The 27,953-nt window shown below is 40.0% G+C and overlaps 1 protein-coding gene across 2 annotated transcripts; it reads right to left on the bottom strand.

Annotated features, from left to right (window-relative positions):
- Nucleotides 1-29: 29 nt before the first annotated feature.
- Nucleotides 30-27,710, bottom strand: PPP2R3C (protein phosphatase 2 regulatory subunit B''gamma). 2 transcript variants are annotated; one of them, XM_070755599.1, is made up of 13 exons: nt 27,567-27,710; nt 21,860-21,984; nt 21,570-21,674; nt 21,352-21,464; nt 19,381-19,478; nt 17,451-17,521; nt 16,319-16,451; nt 13,422-13,477; nt 13,261-13,336; nt 8,432-8,568; nt 7,363-7,500; nt 2,164-2,223; nt 30-564 (listed from the first exon to the last, which is right to left on the bottom strand). In XM_070755599.1, the coding sequence occupies exons 1-13, from the start codon at nt 27,616-27,618 to the stop codon at nt 376-378; spliced, it is 1,353 nt and encodes a 450-aa protein (XP_070611700.1). In that variant the 5' UTR covers nt 27,619-27,710; the 3' UTR covers nt 30-375. The 2 variants fall into 2 exon arrangements, with proteins under 2 accessions (XP_070611700.1, XP_070611711.1); XM_070755610.1 differs by lacking the exons at nt 16,319-16,451; nt 17,451-17,521 and having other exon boundaries at nt 27,567-27,660.
- Between the last annotated feature and the right edge of the window lie 243 nt (nt 27,711-27,953).

The following is a 27,953-nucleotide window of genomic DNA, read 5'->3' as shown; positions in this document are numbered from 1 at the left end:
TTTGTAATTATGTAGAGGGAAACGTAAGAGATTTTGGATTTTGTTTTAGCAAAGGTCATTCACAACAGTACAAAACTGAAATTTTTCAGAAAATTTCTGAAGGATATAACTTGATTAAATACAGTATGCATTGCTACTATAGGTTCTGAAATTATAAACATTAATTTACCAACAACTCTTTTTAACATTAATTAACAGGTTTTAGTAAACATTTTTAAAAACCTCAACTGAGATTCAATTTTTTTTTAAAAAAAGATGTCCATCTGGAGTTAGATGGAAACTTCAGTGAAATGTGCAATGAATTTGCTATTCAGCATCAAGCAGTCACAGTATCAGTTGGGCATATCTCCAATAATACAATCTATTACTGTTAAATCATGTATCAAGAAGATCTGTTGTACTGTCGTTATCACTGGCCACAAGAACTTCTCTGTTTTCATAAGTCCAGAAGCCATTAAGATCAATTAAAATACTGGTGACTGTATCTCCTTGACTACTATTGATTAAATCTTGAAGTGAAATCTTGTAAGGATCCTTAGGTTTTACCATATCAAAGATTTCATCCTAGAAAAAATAAAATTTAACAATTTATCTATTTATCTATTAGAGTCTCGGTATAAGCTTATACACCCATTAAAAAAAAAACAAATTACAGTGGTACTTCTACCTAAGAATGTCTCAAGAATTTTTCTAGATAAGGACCGGATGTTCAAGATTTTTTGGCCTCTTCTTAAGAACCATTTTCTACTTAAGAATCCGACCCTGGAAAAATTTCCCAGGAAATTTGAGAATGGCACAAAGGCCCGGCCAGTTTCCTGCCATTCCCCCTGGGTTTCTCTCTTTGGCGCAGTGTATAGAAGGCAGCCTCATGCTGGGTGTATGGGAGGCGCATGCTCCTCCTCATCGCCTGAGTCCCTCTTTTTTTTTTTAAGCCTTAAAGTTTTGGATTTTTTAAATTCCCCTCACCTTACCTTCTTCCTTCCGCAGCGACTGTCCTCCCCCTCTTCTTCCGCCTCCTCCCCCCACCCAAATTCCGAGCTTTTATTTCCTTCCTAATGAGTTTGCATGCATTATTTGCTTTTATATTGATTCCTATGGGAAAAATTGCTTCTGTTTACAAACTTTTCTACTTAAGAACCTGGTCACGGAACAAATTAAGTTCTTAAGTAGAGGTACCACTGTATTTAATTAAACTAGATGTTCCCTTACACTTTTTTGTTCTTATGAACAATAGAAGACTACATAGTACAAATACAGTGTATACTAATATGCAATAAATAAGGAAGATCTGGAAATATATAAGATACATTAACAAGATGGCAAGAGATAATTTTTTAACTGCAGACCACTGAGATAATAGTTGAAAGCTTCTTAGGTAAATGCCACAATTCATTATAAGTATAAGGGATAAGAAGTACAACATAACCAGATTTACAATATTCCAACAGCTAATCTCAATAAAAGTAATTCAGCCTTTATATGGAGGTAATTACCTACGCTGTTCTACTCTGCACTCCACAAGTGGATTACTGCAATGCACTCTACATAAGGCTGCCCTTGAAGACAATCAGAAGCTACAAGTGTTATAAAATGAAACTGGAGGCATTAATGGGCACCTCTTAGTATGCCTATTGTCCTCACTGATGTGAACTGCACTGATTGCGAGTTGGTTTCCAGGTGCAATTCAAGGTGCTAGTTGTTACCTGCAAAGCCCTTTATGGCAGGTGGCCTGGATATCTGAGGAACCACCTAACTCCAATAATTTCTGCTTCCCTGTTATGTTCTGGTAGAATTGGTATGCTCCAGATCTCTTTATCTTTGTAATTATATTTTTTAATGGTTTTCACTATTTTGCATTTGTATTTGTAGCTGCCCGGTGTCTATGGGAGTGGGAAACTAATAAATTTAAATAAATAATAATTACTTAAATACAGTAGTAGATAGTACATCTTCATTTTTTAAAAAGATACTGTAATTCAAACAGATATAGCCAGAATGCAACCCCAAGAAAACTTTCTGCTTGGGCAATAAAATCAACTTTATGTAACCATAAGATATGCACATTCCAGTATACAGTAACCATATTGCTGACTATCAGAGAAGTACCTCAAAAGTAAGTTCACTAACTATTGCACACAAATACATTTTGATCAGAATTCTAACCTTCACATCTTGAAAAGAAACTGGATCTTGTCCATGGATTTTCATTTGTTCCTGAATAGCCTACAAGGACAGAAATGAAGGAGATGAATACCATTTGAAAATGAGGATGTACACAATGAAGTAAGCTTTATTAGAATTGCAATAGTTGGGCAATTTTGCAAATATGCAAAAGTACAAAAATATACAGGTGCAAAATACTGTAGCAATTGTGATGACAATATTAAGTTGCACATCGGACATAGCATTTTACAATATTCTATACAGTAAAGTTAATATTATCTATCTGTTCATAATATTTAGGGAACCTAGATGTCCCACTACCAAGAGATTTAATTCAAAACACCGCAGAATGAACTTGGATTTCAAAGCATATAGCATTATTGATTTTGGCCAATATCATTTATTTGCAAAGCTATGGACCTGTGTTTAACTCTTTTCAGAAATAGCATGGATTACATTCAGTTCTTGTACTACAAAATATGTGATCAATTTTAAAAAAAGAAAAAAAGACTGACCATCTGTTCAATCTATTTGCAATCATTCCTAACCCTTAGCCCATTAAAAAAAAAAAGAACAGAGCAGCATGTTTCATTGTTAAAATAAGCTTTTAGCCTCAAATTTTCAGCCTAACTATTATGTGTATGCTGGCAGAAAAAAATAATTGGAAAATGAAGGGCCAAAGTGTTGTTTATTACAGAAGAATTAATCTGCTTCATGCTGCTAAAAAAACCACAGTTGCTGATGTAGTTTAAACCTGCAGAGTGTTTATTATGAAGGCTTTGAAAAGGTTCCAGAGTTTGGGGGCGGTGACAGTAAAAATCTTTGACTGAATTAGCCTATTCGTGGATCATTCACATTGTAATATTTTTGTTTAGTAGGCATCAAACTGGAGGGACAATATTAGATGACATGCTGGGTTTTAAAAAAAAATAATGCATCATCATCAACATCATCATCAAACTGTTTTAATAATTGGATTTGTATTATGCTTTATTGTTGTGAGCCGCTCCGAGTCTTCGGAGAGGGGCAGCATACAAACAAACAAACAAACAATAAACAAACAAACATAATAATAATTATTATATTTCTTCAATTTCTATGACGCCCAATTCCCTAGGGACTCTAGGTGGCTCACAGCAAAAATATAAAACAATAATAATACAAAAACCTCTAAAACAGTTTAAAACAATTTACAATATAAACCCCTGCATGCCATTCATGGCTGGATCTCACTGGTTGCCACCATAAGATCAACGGTCTCAGGCGTGTCAAAAAATTCAGGTCTTTACCACTTTCTGGAAGGCCAATAAGGCAGGGGTAGTCTGGATCTCAGGAGGTAACTGGCTCCAAAGAGCTGGAGCAGCCACAGAGAAAGCCCTCCCTCGTAGGTCCACCAGTCGACACTGTTTAGCTGATGGGACCAAGAGAAGACCAACTCTGTGGGCCCTTACCAGTTGCTAGGAGCTATGTGGTAGAAGGCAGTCTCGAAGATAGTCTGGCCTTAAACCATGTAGGACTTTAAAGGTAATGACCAACACCTTGAATTGCATCCGAAGACCAATCGGGAGCCAGTGCAGTTCATGGAGGATTGGTGTAATGTGTGAATACCAAGGTTCACCCACAACTTGCGTAGCTGCATTCTGGACCAGATGTAGTCTCTGAACACTCTTCAGGGGTACATCCATGTAGAGCACATTGCAATAATCTAACTGTGAGGTGACAACGGCATGAGTGACTGTAAGAAGAGCCTCCTGATCCAAGTAGGGTCGCAATTGGTCCATTAGGCGAACCTGTGCAACGATCCCCCTAGCTACAACTATCAAATGCTGGTCTAATCTTAGCTGTGAGTCTAGGAGGACACACAAATTGCGAACCTGTTCTGAGGGCAATTTCTCCCCCCAAGAACCAAGGATGGACAGTGGATATAGCCTTTCGGAGGCAATACCCACAGCCACTCAGTCTTATCAGGGTTAAGTCTGAACCTGTTAACTCCCATCCAGATCCTCACAGCCTCCAGGCACTGGCACATCATATCCACTGCTTCACTGAACTGACGTGGGGTGGAAATATATAACTGGGTGTCATCAAGATATTGCTGATACCTCACCCTGTGTTGTTGGATGTTAAATAGGAGAGGAGAGAGGATCAAATCCTGAAGCACCCTGCAAAAGAGGAGTCTAAGGGCCGGCCTCTGTCCTATCAACACCGACTGCAACTTAGTCGTCGCAGGATACCATGGTCAATGGTACTGAAAGCAGCTGAGAGGTCAAATAGCACCAAGATGGAGGAATAACTTCCATCTTGGGCTTGCCAACGATCATCCATCAGAGTGACCAAAGCAGTTTCCATGCTGTAGCCAGGTCTGAAGCCTGGTTGAAAAGAGTCTAGATAATCCATTTCATCCAAGGACCGTAGCTGCTGGAGTGCCATCACTTTCTCTACAAACTTTCCCACAAAGGGTAGGCTTGGATGAAAGTTCTTTAATTCCACAGGATCCAGGGAAGGCTTCTTGAGGAGAGGCCTCACAACCACTTCCTTTAATGGTTGCGGGAAGGACCCCTCCCTCAAGGAGGCGTTAATCAATTACTTGAATCTTAATAAAATTATTAATATCTTGTGAAAAGCAGTGAAACCATTATCACCATTTCCAAAAATATTGCTTATTAATACAGTATATTATATTAATATAATATATTATATTATATTAATATAATATATAGCAATATTCAGTTTGCTGAAAATAGAAAAAAAGATTAAGTCAACTAGCATTTGTATTGATTTTGTGAAGGCTAGAATAGTATTTCCAATCTTAATATTTATACTGATAGATCAATGTGAAACTATTGATTCATTAATCAGTGTAGCTTCTGAAGTACAGTGGTACCTTGTCTTATGAATGCCTCTTCATACAAACTTTTTGAGATACGAACCCAGTGTTTAAGATTTGTTTGCTTTCTCACTGCATGTGCGCTCTTTCTGCCACAGGGATTCCCCTGTCTTGTGACTGCCCCCGCCGGGTTTTCCCCTTTGCTTGCCACCCCCACTGGGATTCCCTGACTCCGGACTGCCAAAGCCGAAGCGCCAGGGATTTTCCTTTTTCTTGCGGCAGCAGTCCAGAGGCGGGGAAATTCCATCAACCTTGGCATTTTCTAGCCACCTTCCGTTGCCCTCAAGAGCTGCTCGCCAGACCCAGCCATGTGTCCACCAATCCTACTGTTCTCCATCTCTAAGCCTAGCCCTGAAGGGACTCCCAGTCAGGTGAGCCCCGTTTGCGAGCCACACACAGGCCAGCCGAGAAAACTAAAGTCCTACCACCAAGCAGCCTCGAGCGCGGGGAAAAGGCGTCTGATGTTTGGGTCGGTTCTTGCAAGATGCAGCCCCCAACGCCCCCAAGCATTAACAGGGGGCGGGGAGACAAAGAACGGGCTGACCTTGCACTATCTCTTGGGACCCGCGCCCTTTGCATCTTTGCCTTTGTCAGGGGACCTTGCTTCCACGCCCCTCCCTCCACCCAAAGCCCCTTCCTGAGCTTTGGATCGCCGTATTCCCCTTTCCATAGAAACATAGAAGACTGACGGCAGAAAAAGACCCCATGGTCCATCTAGTCTGCCCTTTTACTATTTCCTGTATTTTATCTTACAATGGATATATGTTTATCCCAGGCATGTTTAAATTCGGTTCCAACCTCACCCACCCACCCAATTCCTCACAGTCTTCTGGAGCATGGAAGGGGCTTCTGGGATCTCAACAAAGGCTGTGGTCTCCCTCTCTGGAGCGCTGCGGCACATGGGGGTCCCTCTGCGTTGGCAAGGCTGGGCGGTGGGCAGAACAAGGGGTGGCGGTGGGCAGGACGAGGGGTGGTGGGCAGACGATATGGGGACCCTCACCAGGGGAGGAGGAGGAAGAGGAGGAGGAGTGGCGGCAGCCACCCCTCCCACGGGGTGTGCAGACATCGTCGCAAAGCAGCAGGGCAAGAGAGGCAGAGCCCTGCACATGCGCACACACCTTGCACACCCGGGATGGGGGAAAATGAGTCTGCAAGAGGCGCGGCCGGAGTTGGAGAGGTCCCTGGGGTGCTGTAGCCACTCCCTCCCTTCTTCTTTTCCCTTTGAAGGCGTGAGAGGCGGGGTAAAGAGAGGCAGGGGAGGTCGCAGAACTCAGATCTCTTTTCTGCCCTCAGCCATGCAGTTAGGAAGGGGAGGTCCGCTGCAGAATTGGATCTGGGGGACATCGCCGTGGTCCTCGCTGCTGGCGTTCATTCTGCCTCCTGCCTGTGGGGAGTTGGGTGCCTTGGACTCCCCCGGAGGAAGCAGGTGCAAGGCTCAGAGTGGGAGCCAAGGAACCTTGTCTTAGGCCGAAACACCGGAATCCCCCTTTGCCTGCTGCTGCCACCGAAAATACTTTCAAGGATGGTGGAAGCCGCACTGTCTGAGAAGCCGCTAGGCAGCTTCCCAAGCGTGTTAATCACCCATGAGGCTCTCTCTGGGCAGCCTCCGCTGTCTTCCCCCCCCCGCCTCCTGCACCCCCCCCGCCTCCTGCACCCACCCCCGAACAAGGATCAGAATGCCAGCGGTAATAAGGCAAAGGGGGTGAGTTTTCGGATGGGTTTGCATGCATTATTCGGTTTTACATTGATTTCTATGGGAAAAATTGCTTCGTCTTACGAACTTTTCTACTTACGAACCTGGTCACGGAACCAATTAAGTTCGTAAGACGAGGTACCACTGTACTTATTTTTCTGAGATTATTAAGGATCATCTGTAAATTTTGTTAATCTGAATTATTTCCCAGTCAAGTCAGCAAAACAAATTAGAAAGGGCAATTTACAATTTATACTAAAGCTATCATATAATTAGATAGCAATTTAAGTTCTTCTATCATGGCAGTAGCTAAAAAAATATTCTGTTAACCATTACAGGTTATTAGCAATTATTTCATGAAAAAAAGCTGGGCTTATTAATTTTTAAGAAAAACTCATATGTAATTACAAACACAGCAATATGATACTATAATGTAAGATGTTCTGAAAATAATTCTGAATTTTTTTTCAATGTAAAATTTTAAATGTTTGTATTTTGACAAAAGTCTTATAAATTGAGGCACTTTAAAGTAATCACCAGCTGCTTTCTAAGCAAAGGCACAATGGTTACAACAACACATGTACAAAAGAATGACCTACCTTTACAAAAAGGGACTTACCCTAAAAAAATAATTAAGGGAAAAGACATTCAGGTATCCTTTGTTCTCTATATCAAGCAATTTGAAAATATACTGCAAAGCTGCAGGTTCCTTTCTGTTTTCTAATGCAAGTACAAAGTCCAAGTACGTCTTATAGTCCTAAAAGCAGATGCAATCATGTTTATTATAGTCCTCTTTTAAAATTGATTTTGCAAGTAAGCCATAATTGATGACTATTTCCTTGTTGGAGAGCAGTTACTTTTTAGTGAAAGTCAGCATGAAATAGAAATGGCCATTAAAGGGGAAAAAAGTGAACAGAAATTGCTTTTTTTAACTGGCTAAGCAACATCCCCATGGATTTCTATCGTTGCTACAAGGGGGCTGCTCAGAATTCAAATTAAAGAGACAAATCTCTACACAGTAGATTAATTTATTGCTAATTGTCATTCCACTGATGAAGCTAAACAGTTGTTAGGTTAGAACATTTTTAAAAAATTGATTAGGAAATTTGCTATATATTTTTTAGCATTTACGAAAACAATATTGTTAATGGCAATAGTTCTGCAGCTTTCTACCAGATTCTAATCTTATATGATCTTAGAATAATTTTTTTAGCAGAAACTGAATATAACTTTTAAAATGTATTATATGTCACAATCATTCTCTATAAGATGTGTTCTTGGAGTTAATAAGAATCAAAGTCTAAAACTCCATCTAGAAAATTAAAAATCTGGTATATATTAAAAGGAAATTCTATATTTTACTTTAGACACATAATGGTTTTGTATTTATGTCAGTTACTTTCAGATTATAAATTGTTCACTGTTCCTGGTTTTGGCAGAAAAAGAGAAATAATGAAGAACTCACTGTCCTCTCTTCACAATGAGATTTCTTCTTCTCATTAAGAATGCAAAGTCAGTTATGAAAAATACCATGTGTGGGTTTCAGCTGCCAGTGGAAAGTGAATGTTTCTTTCATTCTGTTTAGTTAATATGCATTTTATGTTACAATCTTAGAAACTACAGGAGATCAATTAAAAATAAGCACTTCCTGAAACACAGAATACTACTGATATGTATGAGGGAAATACCATTTCTCCATCATAGGTCAGACACTCCTGGAAGACCCGATCCAAAAAGATGTTGGTTAGTGTCCCTGTTCCATATCGAGACAATTCTTCTTTGCTAAGCATGCCGTTGTGATCTTTGTCAAGATTCAAATATTGGCCTGCAGGATAGTAAAAGGGGAGAAATATGAAAGGGAGAAATACACTTTCTATACCATTTTACCATTAAAAGATAATAAGAAAAGATGAATACAGCTTGCTTATTATACAAGTTTCATAGTACTGTATAATATATGCCATAACATTTTAGAATTCTAGAGAAAAAAAATCTACTTTTCAACAGAAAAGGAATTTTTGTCTTGAGAAATTTGTAAAGATCTATTATAAATGTTAGAAACCCATATACTAAAACAAAAGGTGTAAGATCGCTGGTATTTCTCAGTGAGATCTAGCCACATTTTAACCTGTTCTGGGTTATTTACATTCACCGAATATGTTCAACCATAAACAAGCTATTTAGGTATTCTGCCCATGATTTGTTTGTACTTATGCAAAGTAGAGCCATAGCATCCAAAGAAAAAGTAACAGTGTGTTTGGTAGACAAAACCTCAAGGTTTATTAGATTACTATATAAAAATTTCTGGTAAGGACTTATGTCAGGCTGACATCTTCAAAGAAAAGGAAGATGCCACTAGAGAAAATTATAGGCTGAAAGACGTTGCTCTGGAAAATCGTCCTGAACCAAAAAAGAGGTCATGTGATAACCCATCAGCATTTCAGTTGGTTGCTCCTCATGAATAAATAGCTGAAATGGAAGGTTTTTCAATTAGTTTAGGAGCTGAATTGAAAGTGGCCTATCCCTTCTTTTGGGATAAAATAAAAGAGGCTGAATTGAGGACTATAGATGACTTCCTGTAGCGTATCTTTTGCTATGTAGAGTCTGACAATTAGATGCATTCTTTAACAATGAACAAAAAGAATTCCTAAAGGTTTTCTTTAAGTAGCTTAATTCAAATTTATGCCAAAACACTTTTGTTGAAGACAAAAAGTAATAAAAATACAAAAATAAGAAAGTAACTGTCCTCTATCCATTTAAACATACCGGTACTTTCTTAAGTCTTCTTAAAGGTTTTTTTTGAATCTTTAAATCTTCTAAGGTTCTTTTCACTTTACAATCCTGAGAGGTTTAACTCACAGAAAAGAACCTTATCTTTGCCTATGATGGGAAGGGTATTGCTCAGCCTCTTGGCATACTGCAGATAAATTATTTCTAAAGGTGACTAAGAAATGAAGGTGGCTGACCATATTGTTCATATAGACTACATCACTGTAGTGAGTGTAGATGGAATTTAAGAATTCCTGGCTGCTCCACCCATAAAATCCATAAGCTGCATGGTACTCTCTGGAAAGTGAGTGCTATTTTGGAACAGCCACAATTCATTGTAGACACTCCGATAATGGTGCCATTTCTGGGATGGAGCCTCCTGGCCTGGAGTGAGGCTGAGGGGCAAATGGCGTGGGAAAATAGCCCCAAGGCTTCTTGGAACACAGCATGCCTCAAAGGATGGAAGAGGCCTTTGAGGCATGCTGTGTTCCACTGAAGCCTAAGCCTGTGCTAGCCTCCCATGATCTTTCCCACCCCTGAGACAGCATGTCCTCTGCTTAAGGATCCACACAGTTGCTTATTGACTGCATTAGAAAGAGCAGGTGTGGTGGTCATTGTTCTGCCTGGCTATTGCAATTAGCCACCCATGAGCCCAGAATTAAGTCAAACACAGGACAGGAGGGCAGTTGAATCAAGAAAGTCTCTTTTATATACAAAGGCTAAATGCTTGCTTGAATGCAAGACCAATTACTGTTTTACGAGTCCCAAGAGGTTAGAGTTACTCACACAAAAGTTCACCTGACACACTTAGGCTTGTGCCAGAGCCAAGGAGTGATTGATGAGTCAATAAAGACAGAATTCACAGAAAACCAAAACAGAATGCAAACCACGCTGCACAATATTCTTTCTTCCAAAACGTCAACGATAAACGCCCATGCCCAGCACTCCAACACTCCCTTTTTTAATCAGGGTTTCAGCAGCGTAATTAAACTCTGAACAGCTGCACTCCATTATCTGTTTCTATACTTTCGCAGCTGTTCCTGCCTACTCAAGATTCTGCGCATGTGGGGATTCAAGATAGGGTTATTCATGACGTCTTCCCCTTCTGAGTCCGAGGACCTCTAGCTGGGGGGCTGGCTGCACCCCTTCCTGTCTGTCTCTTCCTCCTCACTGCCTTCCTCTGCCTGTGATTCGGCTTCACTGTCTGAGACATCTGGTTGCACCCACACTGGTCTTCTATAAACAGATGACTCACACTGTTCCACATCAAAATCCCCAGCTACAGGAGCTGGCCTGAAGCCAACCACAAAGTCATTAAGCAAGGTGACTATACTGGGCAGGCTCCATTAAGGACATAAGTTGAGGACTTATGATTTTTGTTTCTATGGTGATATGCAGAGAAAGTGAAATAAAAGAGAAACTTGTCTTCTCCTTTTGCTTGTTTGAGATGCTTTCACTTTTGGATTATAATAACATAATGGCAATTTCAAGAAAAACAGCAGGAGAGGGTAGGAATAGATTGTAATGGCAGCCTCTAGAGAAAATAGTTATACAGGATTTGTTTCAGAAATTATTTGAACAAATGGAAAAGAAGACTGTGAAAAAAGAATAGATGAAAAAAATTAAAAGATGAAAGAGAAGATGAAACAAGAAGTTTAAAAGATGTAAAGTTATATATAGCAAGTTTAAACAAACCAACCATAAAGTGGAAATTTTAGAGAGTAAGACAGAAGTTCTAAAGAGTTGAAAAAAGAATTAGGTAATCTGGCTTTTTAGAAGTGAGAAATAATTTTTATTTGAGAATTAAGATATTCTATATGTCTAAGAAGATTTTAGGAAAAAAAACATTAAAAGCTTGGCCCAAACATAGGCAGAAATTGGTAACAATTTATTTATTTATAAAATAAAATAAAATAAATTCCAGATTTACTACGGCAACAAATGTTCCAAGGGATGTTTTAGTGTATTTTGTTAGGAATAATAATAATAATAATAATAATAATAATAATAATAATAATAATAAAATAATAATAGTAATAATAGTAATAGTAATAGTAATAATAATAATAATAATAATAATAATTTATTAGATTTGTATGCCGCCCCTCTCCGAAGTCAAGGGAGCAAATTTTGCAGCAGCATTTCAATAAAATATTCAAAATGGATGTTAGATTTTTTTATTGAAAAAAATTGCTATCCAATTTTTATGTATACATTTTTGCCTGAAAAATTAAAACAGAAAAAGGTCCTATTTGGAGGAGGTAAACTAGAAGGTGTGTTTACATTCAAACAACAGAGATTTAGAATGAATCCTGTCCAGAAGAGCAATTGGAGGAGATCAAAGAGAGAAACTAAACAAAAATTACAAACAATGCATTGGACATTAGAAAAGAAAGACACTAAATAAGATGTTACTAGTATTAACTTTTCTAAACTTCTGGCCTGCTTATGGATTAGAAATGTTTAATATGGAATATAAATGGAGAAAATGTTCCTCTGTTGTTGTGGAGAAAATAGGAAGAAGATGATGTGTTGAATATGTTCACTAGTTTGAGTTATTTGTAAAAATAATAAAGGCAGGATACAAATAAATAAATAAAATCAAAAATCAAAGTTGTGGGAATGTGAATGTAAAAACTAAAAAAAAGACTTAAATTAAGGGCTTTTGTTGATGAATTGGTATTGGTTTTAGATGATTCTTTAAAGAATTTTGAATTATCTATAGTTAAATTAAAATAATTGGATGAATTAGTAGGTTCTAAGATTAATAAATAGAAGAAAAAGATGTTAATATATGAAAATATAAGATCAAATAATTGATGAATAAAGCAGATTTTAAGATTGAAAAGGTAAAAAATCTGGATATCACTATGACAGATATGAACAGGGTGTTATTTCAAATTAATTATATTAAGATGTGAAATGAAATTTAAAAAGATATGTTGAGATAGGAAAAAGTACAACTGTTATTGTCAGAAATAATTTCTGTAATTAACATAAATGTTCTACTTCAAATATTATTTTTGTAATAGTGACAAATATCTGTAGCTCAGGTGAACAATGAGAGTGATGGTTCATTTTCCGAACTTGTAGGTTATGAATGTTTCATTACCAGGCTAGGTAACATCTTCAGTGGAATTTAGGTGGTTCCAGTGACATTGATATTCCCTAAACTCCGCTCAAGATGTTACCTAGCCTGGTAACAAAATATTTGGAAATAAACCTACAAGCTTGTAGAATGAACCTTGACCAGTGATGGGCTCCTACAAGTACGGTCAGGTACACAGTATCGGTAGCAAAATTTGGAGCTCCACCCCAGAGCACCCAATTTGCACTGAAAGATGTTGAAACAAAATGCATAAGCCATGCCCACAGTGTGGTAGTAAAAAGTTTGGTAGCCCATCACTGACCTTGATCCTCCATGTTATTTTTGTTTTGGATAATATTAGTTTTTACAATGGAAGCACTATTTAAACAATGGAAGAGGATATATATGAATCTGTATGGCAAGGGAAAAAAAATCAGGATAGGGATTATTCCCAAAGATAAATAATGCTTGTAGAAGGCTGAGCAAGGTACAAAGGTAGTAAAAATTAGGTCTTCTGGGAAATGGATGAAACTATCTATTTCCCCCCCTAACTAGGTTTTGCTACAATGACCATTAACCTAGTAATTTATGAGGCCCCTCTTTGTGCCATATAATTGAAAAGTTCATGCAGAAAATGTAGTCCAAATGCAGGCAACATACCATAAACCCTCAAAGCAGAAGGAGCAGAAAACCAATTTGTTTCTTGACTTTCTTTAGAAAGTTCTTCATCACGTAACTGAATGGATAAGGAAATATTAGTTAACAATTAACAAATGTAAAGGACAAGTCAAAAGTCAAAAGTATATTTTTAAAATGCCTACCTCTAGTAAGTCATCTAGGAAGCTGCAGGCTAAAATATCCTGTATTTTTATCTTCCCTAGAAAAGAAAAGAAAAAATAACTAGTTAATGACTGATATTTTTAGGTTTAAGCAAGGTAACGCCTAAGTTATCTTGAAAGGAATTCAAAACAAACAAATAAAATTTTGACATTAGTTCAGGTTGTGAAAAAGCAGAATGTGAAAAAAACAGAATTTTAAATGTTTTAAAATTAATGTTATAAATAATGAACACTTCAAATTGATTAAAATACTATAAAAGTATATTTCTATGTATTTTTATCCAAATAATTATCTTTAACAAGAAAGAAAAATGTTCATGTCATTGAAATAGATTGAAAGTTACTTTCATTATTAAGAGCTTCTAATATTGGTGAAATTTATTTATTTAGGGTTTTTCCCCCAAAGCATTCTCCACTATTCCTGCACATTAAGCAGGGGGGAAATAATTTCATTCATTAGATTTCTGAGGTGGGGAATACTAAATGTCTATCTAATTTTAGTGCAGCTTTCCTTATTTCTAAAGGTGTAAAACAGAATGAGCCCCCCAAAATACACCCCCGCGCAGCCTTTTTCACGGCTGTGTGCTCCCCATCCACATGCCAGCCGCGGGGGGCGGGGGGGCGGGGAGGTGCCGGCAGCAGAAGGGAAGGGAGCCGCGGCCGCCCCTGCCTCCCCACAGTTCCTCCGGCCCCTCGGCCTTTCGGTGCTGCCCCCCCGCCCGCCCCCTCTGCTCCTCCGCCGCCTCCTGCCTTTCGGCGCGGCTCCTCCCGCACCCGGAACACACACCCTGCCCGTCTCACCTTTGCCGAGAGCACTTTCGTCCCGGGCTCTCGGCAAGGGGATTGCAGGAGAGGCGGAGCAGGCATTCTCTCAGCGGAGGCCGGCGAAGGTGATATTCAATGTCGGGGGGGCGCGGGCGTTTGCGCGCGCTCCCTATCCCCCTGCTGGCCCGCTTGGAATATTCAAAATAAGAAAAGCCTTCGCCGGCAAAGGCTTTTCTTATTTTGAATGTTCCAGGGGGCGAGCAGGGGGATTTGGAGCGCGCGCAAATGCCCGCGCCCCCCCGACATTGAATATCACCTTTGCCGGCCTCCACTGAGAAGAACGGAGAGAGAATGAGAGACAGTGAGAGCAACAGACAGCAAGATAGAAAGTGAGAAAGAGAGAGAGAGAGAGAAAGGGGAGAGAGAAAGAGATAGCAAGAGAGAGAGAACAAGAGAAAGAGTGTGAGAAAGAAAACAAGAGAGAAAGAGTGAGTGAGAGAGAAAGAAAACGAGGGAAAGTGAGAAAAAGAAAGAGGGGGGGAGAGAGGGAAAGAGAGAGAGAGAAAGCAAGAGAGAGATGAGAGGAAGGAAGAGAAAGAGAGAGAAGAGTGGAAGAAAGAGATAGAGCGAAATGATAGAAAAAAGGGGAGAAAAGAGAAATGAGAAAGTGATTGAGGCAGAGAATGACAGGAAAGAGAGAAAAACAGAGAGAAGTGACTCTTGATTTAAAGCATATGGTAAAAGCACTTAAATAATAAAAGGGAAAAAACCCAGCCCTCACCTGTTTTTATTAATAGTTATGTTTTTGGTTTTGCTGGTTGATTTAGTTTTAATAGTAATGGATTTTGGTTTTTTTAAATTATTAATTTTTTTAATAAAAAAGAAGGGATTTTTTTCTTATTTATTTATTTATTTATTTATTCATTCATTTATTTATTCATTCATTCATTCATTCTTCTATGCCGCCCAGTCCCAAAGGGACTGTCGCTCAGACACTATACTTTTCCGCCAACACCGAAACAAAATTAGAGGGTACATTGCCTATGGTTATACCTTGGAAAAGTCAGAATTGCTGCTGAAATCACGACAAAGATGCCAATGAGTCCTAACTGAAGGATTAATACAGAATTCTCACATATTAGAGATTATAGCCACAGTCAGAAGTACTGTAGGTAGGTATCAAAGGTGAAGGAACGGTTTTGAATATATAGTTTATTCAATTGCTGGTTATAAATGCTGTTTATGCCAGTGTAACCTGAACCAGTCAATTCCCATGCAAATAACTACTTTTTCATTTACTTCAGTAAGAAAGAAAGCTCTGTCTGTAGGCAGAGCTCATCCCTAAGTAAAACAGCTGCTATTATGAAAGCAAATGGTAAAACTGAAGACTTGGGTATCATATTAAATTCTTGTAAATATTTGTACTGAAGCCACAACAGTCCAACTATTTCCCACAAGCATCATCATCAATTTATAATTTGACATCTCAAAGGTAATCAAAAAATGTGAACAAGGAAATTTTCATTTATCAATGACAGCTTTAGCACACGAAAAACGTAATTGTGATTAATGTGCTCTGCATAAATTCAACCAAACAACAATGATGATTTAGCTATTACCGGTATTGTAACAAAATGCATCAGACCAAAAACACACTTGACTAATTACGGTAACTAAAATAAATCCTTTCCTGGCTGAAAGTTTCAGTCTGAAACTAAATTAGTACCAAATCTTTCTCCCTACAAATGATACAGGTTTTCAGATTTATGAGCAAGCCTTCATCTCATCAGGAATACATTAATACAGCCAAGAAAACCTGGAAGCTTATGTTTCCAATTTTAGAATAATACCTTAATCTGGAGAAACCAAATTAGTCTTCATAATTATGATTTATTGAAGATAGTTTCAATCTAGAATCATTAGTTAGGTTTAAAATTAATCACTGAACAACAATCTTAGAAACAATCTTTTAATTATTTCTTGTTAGTTAAAAAGCAAAAGAAAGGTGACCGGATCATATCAAACCATAATATATTCAAAACAGATATATATTTGTAAAGTTTGGATTACATTACTGGATTCAAATTTAGAAAAAATGAGTAATTTAAACCTACCAGTTCTGAGAGGATCTAAAAAGAAGAAAAATTTTCTGACAGCAGTGCATACATAAAATGAATAAAAGGATTTTTCTAAACCATCCAACTGTGGCAAAGTGGGAATGAGTTCCAATATATAATTTTCTAAATCCTAAAACATTAAACAAGAAAATGTATATTTAGACCACATATGTCATTATGATTAAATTTGAAACTTTTTACATTTGTTCTATATTTTGTAGACATTTTTTCTCTCTCAAGTGCTTTCATAGTTTTTGTATCTAAAAAAGGGCTGGCAATATCTCTATTGACCCTGCAAGTCATATAATGCAGAAACATTATGTATCCGTTCTCTGATGAACAAACAATTTATGGGGAGGTGTATCAGTAGTCTTTGAATTACAACACTTGGTCATGTGATCAAGATTTGGACACTTCGCAACTGGTTCATGTTATGATAGTTGCAGTGTCCCAGGGTCATTTGATTACCTTTTGTGAACTTCAGAGAAGCAAAGTCCATGGGGAAGCCAGATTCACTTAACAACCATATTAAAAACTTAACAACTGCAATGAGGAAGGTCGTAAAATGGGGCAAAACTCAATTAATGAGTATTGCTTAGCAATATAAATTTTGGATTCAATTGTGATTGTAACTTTTATTTATTTATTTGTTTGTTTGTTTATTTATTTGTTTGTTTGATTTTTTTAATGCCACCCTTCTCTTTAGACTCAGGCCGACTTACAACATGTTAGCACTAGCACAAATTGTCAAAAATATCTGGCAATATAGGACTTCATTTGTGAGCGCCATAGTGCAGTGTTATCCTGTTTTGTTCAAAAAAAGCTAACTATACAGTCAAGATTTCTTGGAATGAGGATAGTTACATATTACAAATATCAGTCCATAATTAATTAATGTTATGTGAACAATATTCTCCCATAAACTATTATATTACAATTTTATTTGTTAATCAAATTTGTACTCTGTCACAATTACAATACTCTTGGTGGCTTACTTGAAATCTTTCTGATTATATATAAACATTATTAAATCTGTACTCTTCGACTGCTCTTTCTGAATAAATTTAAAGGCAACGGAAATCATTTCAGTTACATTAGATAAGCATATCAATTATTATTCCTCACTTACTGATTCTCTGAGGTAACCTTGTCCAGCCACATCATATAAACTGAGGCCTATTCTTGTCTGATACAACCATACTGTGAAGCAGATTTAAAAATACCCCAAGTAAAATAAGGTGTAGTGACAAATTGAAATAACATTAGAAATATATTAATATTCACAAGTATTCCAACAAAGCCAAAATGGATACTTCCAATTTAAACTAATTACAAATAAAATTTTCAAAAATCTGTTAAAGCAATTGTACAAATTCAAATACCATAGATTCTTATGTTTCAATTTACAAATTTCCTTAGATCCACTGATTTCTCCCTTGTTTAACTGATGAACATCCTGACTTCCTTTAAGATACACAAGTTATTCAAAAGACAAGTTCACAAATTATAATTTGTATTTTATTATACAATTGCTACATATGAACCCCTCATTGTGACCTATACAACAAACTACACTTAAACCAACCCTAATTTAACTCAATATGTAAAAAAAAAATAGTCCTACATGATGTATTACTCTCATCACTGGAAGATGTGTGAAGAATAACTTTAGATTTAGAATTATTGTCACTTTGAATGTACAGTGATCCCTCGTTTTTTGCGGGGGATGCGTTCCAAAACCATCAGCAAAAACCGAATTTCCGCGAAGTAGAGGAAATATATTTTTTAATGTATTTAACAAGTATTTGGACTTTTAAAACCCTCCATGTATTGTTAACAACCCACAGCTGCTGACCGCTAAGAGAGACTGACTTCTCTCAGCGGTCAGCAGTGGTGGTAGCAGCTTTCCTGTAGTTGGGCAGTGGCGGACGATCTTCAGAGAGTTGAGAAACATCCACAAACTGGAGGACAAGACAAGCAGTTGCCGCTGCAGTTTACACACACACAAACCATCCCTGCCCCGGAGTTCTAAGGCACAAGGCCTCTGCCAGGAATGGGGATGGAGGGGGGAGCACAGCAATCACCGGGCTCTCAGCTACTGCGCAGGCTGAAGGAAGCCACAGTTGCAGTTCCCCCACACACATACACACAAACCGTCCCTGCCCCAGCGTTCTAAGGCGTGAGGCCTCTCCCGGGAATGGGGATGGAGGAGGGGGCACAGCAATTGCCGTGAATATTTTGAATATTCATCTTTCATGGTTTTCCTGGATTTTCCTTCATTATCCACGATAAGCCCCCTTTGAAAAAAACCCGTGAAGTAGCGAATCCGTGAAAGATGAACCATGAAGTAGCGAGGGATTACTGTACACTAATCAGCATGCATTAAAATGAAATTTTGTTGCACATAGCTCTCAAAGGGTCTCCACTTTTAATATACACTATATAAACATGACAAAATAAATACAAAATTATGCATATATGAGGCAAGGTAAGAAAGATAAGCAAGGCTTTGCTTCCAACCTTTTCATTCTTAGTAGCAGGGGTGAAATGTGAAATTTTTCCCTATTGGTTCTATGGGTGTGGCTTATTTTGTGGGCATGGCTTGGGAATCATGTGACTGGATAGATGTGGCCAAGTTGTCATATGACTGGGTGGATGCATCCAATTTAGCAGTCCATTTTGCCAGGGAGCAGGGGGTTGGACTAGATGACTTCTGAAATCCCTTCCAGCCTTTGCTGTTAAGTTTCAAAGATTCCCTGAAGCTGTGTATAGTGCAAGTCAGGCTTGTGATTATCCCTCCCTCCTTTCTCTTTTTTTCTTTCTGTCTTTTGTGGGAAGCAACCCCCCCTCTCCAGTAAAAGTTATGATTAAAATAGAACATGGACAATACTGATTATCACTCATTTTGGTCTACTCATCCAGCTCATGCTCACTTTTAGGAAAATGATTTTCAACAGAATTTAAAATAAATTCAGTCCCAAACCATTTCTATTTTATGGAATCTAATAATATAATTTGCATTATTATAGATTTTGTTACAATGGATCAAAAGGACTCACCTTTTCTCATTACATAATTGAAAAACTGCATGATAGATATTCTTCCATAGGGATCATTATGAAATAATTTAGCAAAAATTTCAGCTGTGAAGAATTGCCTGTGAAACATAAATTTAGTACTGAAATTTTGAAGATGTAATGTCTTTGCAGTTTGAATATCAGTTAATGTATGGAATAAATAAAGTAACAAAAATTTGTATTCTGAATATTGCACTTAGCAATAGCACGTAGACTTATATATCGCTTTATAGCCCTCTCTAAATGGTTTATAGAGTCAGCATATTGCCTCCAACAATCTTGGTTCTCATTTTTATCAACCTCAAAAGGATGGAAGACTGAGTCAATCTTGAGCCTGCTGAGATTTGATCTGCCAAACTGCTGGCAGCTGGTGATCAGCAGAAGTAGTCCGCAGTACTGCACTGTAGCCACTGCTAGAGGCTCTTCAGAAACATATTTCTGATATGACGCAACTTGAGGGGAAAATTTATCAACCCACTTAATTTTACAGAACCACTTATCTGTACTTTTACAATTTATGTGTAACTTGAAATTGTTCATCCCATTTTATCTTTGATACATTAATATTCAAATCTGTATTCTAAATATATCGTACAATCCATGAAATACTCACTGCTAATTACAAGTAGCCCTTGTATTTAGCAAACATTCAAATTATGACAACAGTGAATAATTGGTGCTTACCAGTCCTCAAATACTGATTATTCCATTACCCTTGTGATCACATAATCTGGGTGTTTAGCAAATTGCCTTGCACTTGTGATGGTTAGCATCCCTCAGTCACATGATCACAATTTGCAACCTTTCCTGCTGGCTTCCCTAAAGAAAGGAAATCAGCAAGGCTACAAGTTGCTTGAGTAAATCTCACCTACCTGGACACCTTTGCACACTGTCCCCAAACCTTAGCAATAGCAATTAGACTTCTACTCTACTTCACAGTGCTTTACAGCTCTCTCTAAGTGGTTTACAAAGTCAGCATATTGCTCCCAACAATTGGTCCTCATTTTATCAACTTTGAAAGGATGGGTCAACCCTGACCAGTTAGGATCAAACTCCAGCCTGTGGACAGAGTTAGCCTACAATACTTCAATCTAACCAGTGTCACCAGATTCTCCAGCCTTGCTGAACTCGCACTGCGTACATTCCCTGAGTCTTTATGTGCTAATATTGTGCGTCTCTACTACCTGTGTATCCTCATACACTCTTCCTGAGCATGGGTTGAGTTCACAGTGTCTTTCCAGCCATTCATGCACCCTCTCACCCTTGGTTACTTGTTAGCAGCCAGCTGAAGCCCTGCCATGCTTGTGTTGTACCTTCTTGGCCACCTGTGGATCCCCTACTTCCTCTCCTACCCAGTAGCAGCCACTTATGAATCACCTGAGTCTGTGAATCTGTGAGTCACCTGAGATTTTCAACTTCCTACTACCTTTCCAACTGACTTTGGTTGTCGGAAACTGGCAGGAACTTCTGGAGAGATGCTTATTTAATGACGAAGGGGACTTCAGGGATTGCCATTAGTACCACACTTTATAATTGCATTGCTTAGTGATGGAAATTCTAATCCTAATTGCTGTAGTAAATCAAGAACTACCTGTATTCAAATTCTCAGCTAACAAATATTGGCTGAATACAAAATAAATGTAGAATCATGCCCCTAACAAACAAACACACAACAAATATTACTATAAGTGCCCCTTAAGCATTTTTCCCTTAATGTATAAGGTAATCCAGAATGTTCAATTAAATCATTCATTATCTCATATATTCTACATTCAACAGCTAATATTTATAATCACTTAAATTGCTCACATTCACATGTATTTTTACCTGCTATTAAAACTACACACACACACACATTTTCCTCCCTTCATCCAATCTCAGATCTAAAGATTGACCTAGATGTAACTAAAACTAGGCAAATCAAGCTCCCGTGTTTAAAAACAAAAGTCTTACTTGCACTTGGATCCAGCTTTTTCACTAACTTTCAAGAAGTTTTCATAGTTAATCATTGCTTCATCACCCATCATAGGTGGTGTCTGATGTTCATCCAAGAGAAACCACAAATTCTTAAAAAGGAAATTTAAAAATGATGAGGGAAATACTACTTAGGGGATAGTAAAGTTTTCAAAACAGTGATCTGAAATTAAATCATATTTTCAGTTTTTTCATACCTGCAATTCTTCATTGTCTAACAATTCTCTACTTTTTCTCTGCAAAAACACTGCTCTAGATTCTTCTCTTAATTTTTGTAACAGTATTTCATCTTCTGCTGGCAGCTAAAAAAGAAAAGAATTATTGGCAGCAGATTTTAAATACCTGATGTTTTAGAAACATCAGCTGAAATAGTACTCTAGGTTTTATATAATTTTAATGATCCTTGCTGGCTTATTCTTTTTGTTAATTGTTTTACCATGAAAGTTGTATTTTAAAGGTCTTACCTAGAGCAACACTGAAAACCTACCCTGTAATAAAATCGTGGAATGTTCACATAAGAGGTACTGGCACTTTTTCTTCCTTTCCATTCCAGATAGTATTTTGTAAACAACTCCATCTCTTCATGCTTCAATTCTTTGTCGCTCTTTTTAGCTAAATAACACAAAACAGAGTGTATTACCTTTCATTTATATCACCTACTTTGTAAAACAAATTTCTACATGAAAAATAATTTTCATTTGAATCCCATGTACTGATTGAAAACATATCTCTATGAAAGAAAAAGAATAAAGAAATGTCCATAAAATCATTTTATGCTAATAGCATACGAGACCAATGGGAGGGAACATAGGGGAACCTGGTGGGGTGAGTGATGGGAGGAGGGTGGTGCAGTGCATGATTGCAGTAGCTATAACTTCAAAATGGGGTATGACGGGGCAGGTCTCTGTAACTTCAAATGGTTATTAAGTGACCAGTCATAAGTCAAGGACTTGTTGCTTTGTTGCTGATGGTTAATCCTAAAAGACAAGAAGCTATCTACCATTTCAATATCTTCACTGTCAATTGTAAGGCTACTTGTTATATTTGTAATTAATTTGAACTTCCTTATATTTAATTTTAGTCTGATTTTCTTCCCTGTGTTCCTTAGGTGTTATTACTTTAATTTGCAGATTATTTATTTATTCATTCATTCAACTTCTATGCCGCCCAAAGGACTCATTTTTTGCACTTTCAACTATCAGGATCAATGTCATTAGCATAATAGAGGTAGTTAATGTTTCTCCAATTTTAAAACATCATCTTCCAATCCAACTTCCCTTAATATATATTCAATAGATACAGTATAAGTTGAATAAATAAGGAGAGAAAATGCAACTTTGCTGCAGTCCTTCTCAACTTGGAGCCAGTCTGTTTCACTGTGTTCTGATTGTATTGTGGTTTCCTAACAGGTATGTAAGTTTCTCACAATGTGATGTTCTGGATTTCTCATTTTTCTGAACTTGATGTGATCAACACAATCAAAGGTCTTTCTATAATCAATGAAGCCACAATTCTTTTTCCACTGCTTGCAGTATTTCAGTGAATTATGCCAACAGTTCCTCTGTCTAACTTAATATGTTTCATTAAACTAGATATACTGCAACCATTTTTTGTATGTTTTAGCTATAACAAGTAGCCTGGGTGAGATCATCCAAGGGCATGGGGTGAGGTATCATCAATACGCCGATGATACCCAGTTGTACATCTCCACCCCATGTTCAGTCAACGAAGCAGTGGAAGTGATGTGCCGGTGCCTGGAGGCTGTTGGGGCCTGGATGGGTGTCAACAAACTCAAACTCAACCCAGACAAGACGGAGTGGCTGTGGGTTTTGCCTCCCAAGGACAATTCTATCTGTCCGTCCATTACCCTGGGGGGGGAATTATTGACCCCCTCAGAGAGGGTCCGCAACTTGGGCGTCCTCCTCGATCCACAGCTCACATTAGAGAAACACCTTTCAGCTGTGGCGAGGGGGGCGTTTGCCCAGGGTCGCCTGGTGCGCCAGTTGCGGCCCTATTTGGACCGGGAGTCATTACTCACAGTCACTCATGCCCTCATCACCTCGAGGCTCGACTACTGTAACGCTCTCTACATGGGGCTACCTTTCAAAAGTGTTCGGAAACTTCAGATCGTGCAGAATGCAGCTGCGAGAGCAATTATGGGCTTCTCTAAGTATGCCCATATCACTCCAACACTCCGCAGTCTGCATTGGCTGCCAATCAGTTTCCGGTCACAATTCAAAGTGTTGGTTATGACCTATAAAGCCCTTCATGGCACGGGACCAGAATATCTTCGGGACCGCCTCCTGCCGCACGAATCCCAGCGACCGGTTAGGTCCACAGAGTCGGCCTTCTTCGGGTCCCGTCGACTAAACAATGTCGTCTGGCGGGACCCAGGGGAAGAGCCTTCTCTGTGGGGGCTCCGACCCTCTGGAACCAGCTCCACCCTGAGATTAGGATTGCCCCCACCCTCCCTGCCTTTTGTAAACTCCTTAAAACCCACCTCTGTCGCCCGGCATGGGGGAACTAAATCATCTCCCCCTTGCCCATGTTGTTTTGCCGTTTGATTGATTGACTGTGTGCCTGTTTTTTATATATATTGGGATTGTTTTATGAAATTTTTAAGTTAAAATTGTAATTAGATTGGTGGGTATTGGATTTGTTACTATGTACTGTTTTTATTATTGTTGTGAGCCGCCCCGAGTTTGCGGAGAGGGGCAGCATATAAATCCAATAAATCTAATCTAATCTAATCTTCAGTTCCCTAATCATCTTTGCCTTCTAGTACTGGAGGTTCTTGTAAGTAGAGAATATCTTCCAGGGTATCTTGGATCTCTACTATACAGTGTGTAGGAAGAAAAAATCCAGTCCAGTTCCAAGCTAGGAGAAAGACAGTGGAAATAAAATGAAGCTGGTTGGTTGGAAAGAAGGTCTGTTTATTTGATTTTCAGAAACTTCAGTGACAGCAGCATGTTTCTGGGGTGTCTGACAAAACGGCTGAGTGAGGATGGATTTTTATAGGGTTCTGGGGTTTGGTGATCTGGAGATGCTCCAGAGTTGTGCAATGTAGTGAACATTGTGTGTTTAACTATTTCAATGGTGATAGGTTACTATTATGTCCTAAAACTCCTGTCCTGTCCTTAGAATTTGGATTGGGGGGATTTATTTATTTATTTATTTATTACTTAGATTTGTATGCCGCCCCTCTCCCAATAGCTCCAGTCTTCTGGGGGAGCTGGGTGAAGGCATTTTGTTTATGAATAGGCTGGCCTAGATGTCTTAATGGGCACAAAATATCCCATTTCTAAAGACTTCAGGGTTCTTCTTGAGGCAGCTGGAATTTTCCTATAGCAGGAAGACTGGGGCTGCATGTTTCTCCATTTCTCCTTTGGGGAAATATAATATTCTGCCTCTTTTAATATCCACCAAAATATTTCAATCTCTTGTGGGGAGGGACTTCCCACAAGTGTTTCAATATATGTCTCTTTGAATCGGTGGTCTGTTCCATACAAGCTAGAAACTAAACGAGCAATTTGCATCTCATTTTATCTATACTAGCCCAGAAAAGGTGGTAAGACTATGGGACTGTCTTCTGTCGCATAGCTCCCAGCAACCAATTAGAGCCCAAAGGGTTGGCCTTCTCCAGGTCCCATGGACTAAGCAGTGCCGGTTGGTGGGGCCGCGGAAGAGGGCCTTCTCTATGGTGGTCCCAGTTCTCTGGAATCAACTACCCCTCCCCCCCGGGGTTCATACTGTCACCCTACTGGCTTTCTGAAAAGCCTTGGAAACCTGGTTCTGTCAGCAGGCCTGGGGGCCGTGAGTAATTAACACTTCGATTCCAACCTCAATAAGACATGAATAGGGATGTATGATATGGTGTGCATGAATGAGATTTTATATGGTTTTATAATAATAATAATAATAATAATAATAATAATAATAATAATTTATTAGACTTGTATGCCGCCCCTTTCCGAAGACTCGTTACTGTTACTGTTGCTATTATTTATATTGTTTTATTATTTCTATTGCTGTAAGCTGCCCTGAGTCTCCCGGGAATGGGCAGCATACAAATAAATAAATAAACTTAGTGCAACAAGTTTCAATAAACTATGCCTGGCAAAACAAGGATTATTCCTGCTGGCAGCCTGCAATTCGGCAGTTCAAATCTTACCAGGCTCCAGGATGATTCAGCCTTCCAGCCTTCCAAGGTGGGTAAAATGAGGACCTAGATGATTGGGGGCAATAAGCTGTAAACCGCTTAGAGAGGGCTGTAAAGAACTGTGAAGTGGTATATACAGTGATCCCCCGATCATTGCGAGGGTTCCGTTCCAGGACCCCTCGCAATGATCGGTTTTTCGCGAAGTAGCGCTGCGGAAGTAAAAACACCATCTGCGCATGCGCAGATGGTGTTTTTACTTCCGCCGCAGCAGCGAGGAGCCGAAGATTGGGGTTTCCCCACCGCCCACGCAAACTCCTCGCTGCCGCTCGCCCACCCTTCGCCCGCCCACGCCGTTCGCTCGCGCCGCTTCCCAGCTGAGTCCTGAAGCGAACTTCCGCGTTTGTCTTCGGGACTCAGTTGGGAAGCCGCGCGGCTGCTTTAAAACGTCGCCGCCGGCATGGGGGGCTTGCCAGCACCCCCCGGACCCCCAACCCGGGTTTGGGGGGCTGCTAGGAAGCCCCCCATGCCGGCGGCGACGTTTTAAAACAGCCGCGCGGCTTCCCAACTGAGTCCCGAAGACAAACGTCAAAGGCGAACTTCCGCGTTTGTCTTCGGGACTCAGTTGGGAAGCCGCGCGGCTGCTTTAAAACGTCGCCGCCGGCATGGGGGGCTTGCCAGCACCCCCCGGACCCCCAACCCGGGTTTGGGGGGCTGCTAGGAAGCCCCCCATGCCGGCGGCGACGTTTTAAAACAGCCGCGCGGCTTCCCAACTGAGTCCCGAAGACAAACGTCAAAGGCGAACTTCCGCGTTTGTCTTCGGGACTCAGTTGGGAAGCCGCGCGGCTGCTTTAAAACGTCGCTGCCGGCATGGGGGGCTTGCCAGCACCCCCCGGACCCCCAACCCGGGTTTGGGGGGCTGCTAGGAAGCCCCCCATGCCGGCGGCGATGTTTTAAAACAGCCGCGCGGCTTCCCAACTGAGTCCCGAAGACAAACGTCAAAGGCGAACTTCCGCGTTTGTCTTCGGGACTCAGTTGGGAAGCCGCGCGGCTGCTTTAAAACGTCGCCGCCAGCATGGGGGGCTTGCCAGCACCCCCCGGACCCCCAACCCGGGTTTGGGGGGCTGCTAGGAAGCCCCCCATGCCGGCAGCAACGTTTTAAAACAGCTGCGCGGCTTCCCAACTGAGTCCCGAAGACAAACGCGGAAGTTCGCCTTTGACGTTTGTCTTCGGGACTCAGTTGGGAAGCCGCGTGGCTGTTTTAAAACGTCGCCGCCGGCATGGGGGGCTTGCCAGCACCCCCCCGAACCCGGGTGGCCGGGCGAGCAGCGAGCGAAGGGCGGATGGCCGGGCGAAGGGCGGGCGAGCGGGTGCTGGGGGGGGTACTATGGTGGCACAATGATTAGTGCAATACTGCAGGCTACTTCTGCTGATAACCAACTGCCAGCAGTTTGGCAGATCAAATCTCACTGGGCTCAAGGTTGACTCAGCCTTCCAAAGTGGGTAAATGAGGACCCAAATTTTTTGGGGCAAAGGTATGCTGCTTAGAGAGGGCTGTAAAGCACTGTGAAGTGGTATATAAGTCTAAATGCTATATGCAAACCACATAGAGGGCTGTAAAGCACTGTGAGGCAGCATATAAGTCTTATTGCTATGACAGGGCCATTGCAACTCAACCTCATCGCCTATCTCACAGGGTTTTTTCCCTATCTATCTTGTCCTTTTACGTGAATGACTACTAGGACGGAGAAAGAGAGGGGCCAGTGAGGTAAACTTAAGTCTCATTGACAATAGGATAGTATTAAATCTCATTTGACGCTGGTGTGAAACACGAAGGCTAAAATTTTAAAAAAAATCGCAAAAGGCTACAAAAAGCCTTTCCTCCCTCAGATTTCGATAAACCGCCGAGCAAATAGCGCGTTGCCTTGAAGCGAAGCTACAAGAAGCGCCAGGAGGGCAGGCACTCTTAACAGACACTTCCCAGTCACGCGCCACCGGACTAATTAAAAAAAAAAAGTCCCTCTTCCCTTCCACTCACGGTCGGTACTGACGGTTAGCCGGCTTTTCAGCACCTGCTTCCAGTCCATCATCCGTGTCTTTCCCGCCTCAGTCAAGTACGACGCCTCCCCCCCCCCCCCCCCCCGCTAACCGTCGTCATTATCGGCAACATCCGGGAAACGGCGAACCCGTCATATAACCCCTCCTCCTTCTCCTCCCTCCATTTTAAGGATAGGAGAGGTTGGAGGGGAAACACCTGCTGTAGAAAACGGAAAGCGACAGCGGGGCTGGGGGAGGGAGGTTAATTTAACATGGCTGCTGCCTGCCCGCTATTGGCTCTCTACCCACCGACTGCAGGTCAAGGTGGCTCTTCTATGACATGTGGACTTCAACTCCCAGAATTCCTGAGCTAGCATAATTGGCTCAG

The sequence above is a fragment of the Erythrolamprus reginae genome, chromosome 1 (assembly GCF_031021105.1).
Source record: "Erythrolamprus reginae isolate rEryReg1 chromosome 1, rEryReg1.hap1, whole genome shotgun sequence".
NCBI classification, from domain to species: Eukaryota; Metazoa; Chordata; class Lepidosauria; order Squamata; family Dipsadidae; genus Erythrolamprus; species Erythrolamprus reginae.
The sequence above is the reverse complement of the archived record's forward strand: the minus strand, read 5'-3'. Positions and strand labels throughout refer to the sequence as shown.